Genomic DNA, 3,498 nt, shown 5'->3' with positions numbered 1-3,498 from the left:
AAAAAAAAAAAAAAAAAGAGCCTGTTAGGTTTCTTTGCTGCTGTCTGGGTTTCCTGGGTGTGTGTCGCACGAACACCCCCAGTGGTGAGATTTAAAGTACAGGAATGTATTCCCTTGCCCTGCCGGAGGCTAGAAGTCCGAAGTTGGGGCCTGTGTCAGGGGATGGTTCTCCGTGTGAACCGTCTGCGGGACCCTCATCTTGGCTTCCACAGCACGGGCACTCCCGTACCCAGGCGATCTCCATGTGGCAGCTGCCCTCCCGGCTGCTGTGGGCTACTGATCTCTCCTCCAGCCTCGGAAGTGATGAAGCGCAGGGCCCACTGCCACTGCTAGGGCCTCATTCACTGAGCAAAGAAACCCCTGCTCCCCCGGGGGATGACCACTCCCCTCCCCCCACTACAAGCATCCACAGAGACTCCACCGAGGGGGCGTCGAGATGCAGTTCAGCCCTTAACAGCCCCCAAGCCCAGCTCTCACGCTCTCCCCCCAGGTCCTGGGCATCCACTTGAACAAATGGAGGCTGGACCGGAAACTGGGCATCTACGTGCTGGTTCTGTACGCCATCTTCCTGTGCTTCTCCATCATGATCGAGTTCAACGTCTTCACCTTCGTCAACTTGCCCATGTGCCGGGAGGACGACTAAGGCTGAGCCGCCGCCCAGGGGGGCAGTCCTCTGGACCCTGTGACGCTGGCGTCCCCTCCTCTCTTCCCCCTCCCCCACCCCAGCCTTCCCTGGCCCCGCCGCAGCCGCTGTTGTCCAGGTTCGGCCGGATTGTTGGACGGCCTCTGCCTGCCTGGAGCCCTGCTGCCGGGAGGCGCACGGCGGAGGCGGGATTTGCAGCCCCCAGACCTCCCGCTCCGGGCCACCACGGGCCAGCATCCAGCACAAGGTCTGTGTGTGTGGTATTCTCGGTTACGGACAGGAGGCCGTGGGTGAGCTCCAGGTGTCCGGGGGACAAGTACACAATAGGAATATTGTCCCCAATTGACTCTGCTCCTCAGAGCGTCTGCTGGGGGCTCCCACCAAGCACGGGGCACAGCCCCAGTCCACGTGGCTAAGCCTTGGGGCAGGTGAGCGATAAGCCTTCCACCCCCCTTTTCTGGAAGAGTCGAAAGTCCGCGCGCCGTTTTTTCAGAAGAGAGACGGCTCTCAAACCTTGTGACCGCCTGTCTGGAGGCGTTCCGAGACTGAGCGGTGAGATGGTCCAACTCAAACATCTCGCTCATCATACTTGAAAAGATAGCATTCCACCCAGGTCCCCAGCGGGAATGCAGAAGAGGACGCTTGTAGAAAATGCATCTCTCTGTAATCGACACCACCCCTCACCCCCCGCTGGCACTCAGATGTTGGGTTTGGGATCTAGAGACGGGCGGAAGGGAGACTTCTCCAAAAGTGCTAACTGGGAGACGCAAGGGGGTGACGTGGGGGGGTAACGTTGACAGCAACACATTCCAGACCCTTCTGGGAGGCACGGCAGCAGCGCAATTCTTCGCTTCTATCTTAATGTGCTAGTCTCAAGACCACCCATTGAAATACCCCTTTATTTATATGCCTGCTGACCCGGAGCATGCGTGTGGGAAGGACACGGCTGGTGACCGGGGGAGAGAGTTCCTGAGAAGCAACACCGTCTCTCTGGTTAGCTGCAGGCAGGCACGAGGCTAAGGCAAGCAGAGACTCATCCCTTGGAAGCTGAAGTGCTAAAGCTCCTTGAACCTTAGAGTTGGCCGAGGAGGGGCTGGATCCCAAAGGAGACAGACGTCTCCAACCATCTCCCGTGACAGGGAGTTCTGTGATCTATATTAAAAAGATGGATGAACCCGGAACCACTCGTGGGTTTGTGACAAGAAAGCACAACTAGTTTTCTAGAGAGCTTTTATTTTATTTTTTTAATGTTTCTATGGCAAAAAAAATTGTACTTCTCTTCTCAGATCCGATGCACTTTGAATATTGGGCTATTTGCACAGATGGTTTCAGACGGCGGCGGGCCGAGATGACTGGGAGGCGGGGCACTTTGGAGCCCGCCGCCGCTGGACGGCCGTCCTTGGTGATGGTCCGAGTATGGGCTTCCATCTGAGCCACAAGGATGGTGGCCCAGGCTGGGACTTGGGACTGTGTTCCTGAAGGCCTCGGCATTCCCACAGGAGGAAGTGTCCAGGGTTGCATCCGGCCGAGTTCCTTGTTCACGGGCCAGGCTTCCACGCTGACTCCACATCAGTATTAGCACCTGCACCTGTCCAGCTTCTCTTTCTGTTTCCCGACCTGATTATTGGGCTCCGAACCTTCCAAGTGTGGCCAAGCAGGATTTCCCGAAGCAGTTAGCTGAGAGGGAGATGAGGGGGCTGGGAGTTCTCTCGGGCTAAAGTTTAGATGCAAGAGAGTCCCCAAACCCCTGGGGCCACCCTAAGCCCAAATGATACCATTCCCCGGAACCCCCTTCTCCCCACTTTATAGGTGCATGCAGGATCCTAAGGGCTCCTGTCTCAGCTATGTGAGCATTTCCCAGAAAATGGAGCCCTGGCGTGGTCACGTGATCCTAGGCTGGTGACCAATAAGTCACCCAAACTTCCCTGCCTCCCCACTCTCCCCATGCCCAGCTCCGCCATCTACCCGGGCTGCTCATCTTTGGAGACCCCAAACCTCCGAACCCATTGTCAATGCCGGCTCATAAGCGACCCTTTGGGGCAGAGTAGACCTGCTGCACATCTTTACGACAGCAGACTGCCTCATCTTCCTCCTACAGGGTGGCTGCTGGGCTTGAACCACCAGCCTTTCGGTTAACAACCGAGTGCTTAACTGCTGCATCACCAAGTGATTAGGGGTGGGCATGCATCTTTACCCTGCAGTAGGTCCTTACTGTTGGCATCAAAGCCTGGGCAACAATATAACTGTCTTCTGGTCTCCCAGGTCAAATCCTAACCTCTGCTCCTAGCCAGTGTCCATGTTTAGTCTAGAAAAAACAACAACAGCATACATGGAGTCGTTTCAGCCACAAGGCACAGGCCCCACTGCCCCTGATGACAACGTCCCCCATCTCCCCAGCCCACCTTTCCAGGCATCCAGGTCCCTGGACTCTGGGGAAGCTTCCCGAGAACTGGTCCTCACCGTTCGCCTCTTCCTCAGGGAGTCCGTGTGAGGTTACAGGACGACCACAGTCGCCATTGGAGGATAGACCCCCCCAAACCCAAACCCACTGCCGGCAAGTCGACGGCGACTCAGCCACCCTATGGCACAGGGTAGAACTGCCTTTGTGGGTTTCCAAGACTGTCAACTCTTCACGGGAGTAGAAAGCCCTGTCTTTCTCCCGCAGAGCGGCTGGTGGTTTCAAACTGCTGACCTCTCGGGTCGCATGACCACTACACCACCAGGGCTCCTGAGGCCAGACTAGAACGTTCTTAGTCTGCAGAGGGCTCCTTCTGTCTCAGACTTTCATGTGCCAATGTCATTTCCTGAAAGGGGCCTGCGTGTGCCTGAGATGCGGGAACAGTGTATGCCCGCGG

The 3,498-nt window shown here is 56.8% G+C and overlaps 1 protein-coding gene across 1 annotated transcript in view; it reads left to right on the top strand.

Moving 5' to 3' along the window:
• SLC24A4 (solute carrier family 24 member 4) overlaps positions 1–713 on the top strand; it is a 169,499-nt gene extending 168,786 nt beyond the window's left edge. Inside the window, exon 16 of the mRNA XM_004699083.4 lies at positions 491–713. Coding sequence (XP_004699140.2) covers positions 491–643 — 153 coding nt within the window. The 3' untranslated portion in view covers positions 644–713. The remainder of the gene's footprint in view (positions 1–490) is intronic.
• Positions 714–3,498: the final 2,785 nt, after the last annotated feature.

The sequence above is a fragment of the Echinops telfairi genome, unplaced genomic scaffold (genome assembly GCF_000313985.2).
Source record: "Echinops telfairi isolate 266 unplaced genomic scaffold, ASM31398v2 ScPeMD7_18;HRSCAF=68, whole genome shotgun sequence".
In the NCBI taxonomy this organism is placed as follows: domain Eukaryota; kingdom Metazoa; phylum Chordata; class Mammalia; order Afrosoricida; family Tenrecidae; genus Echinops; species Echinops telfairi.
This window is presented reverse-complemented; position numbering and strand designations above follow the sequence as displayed.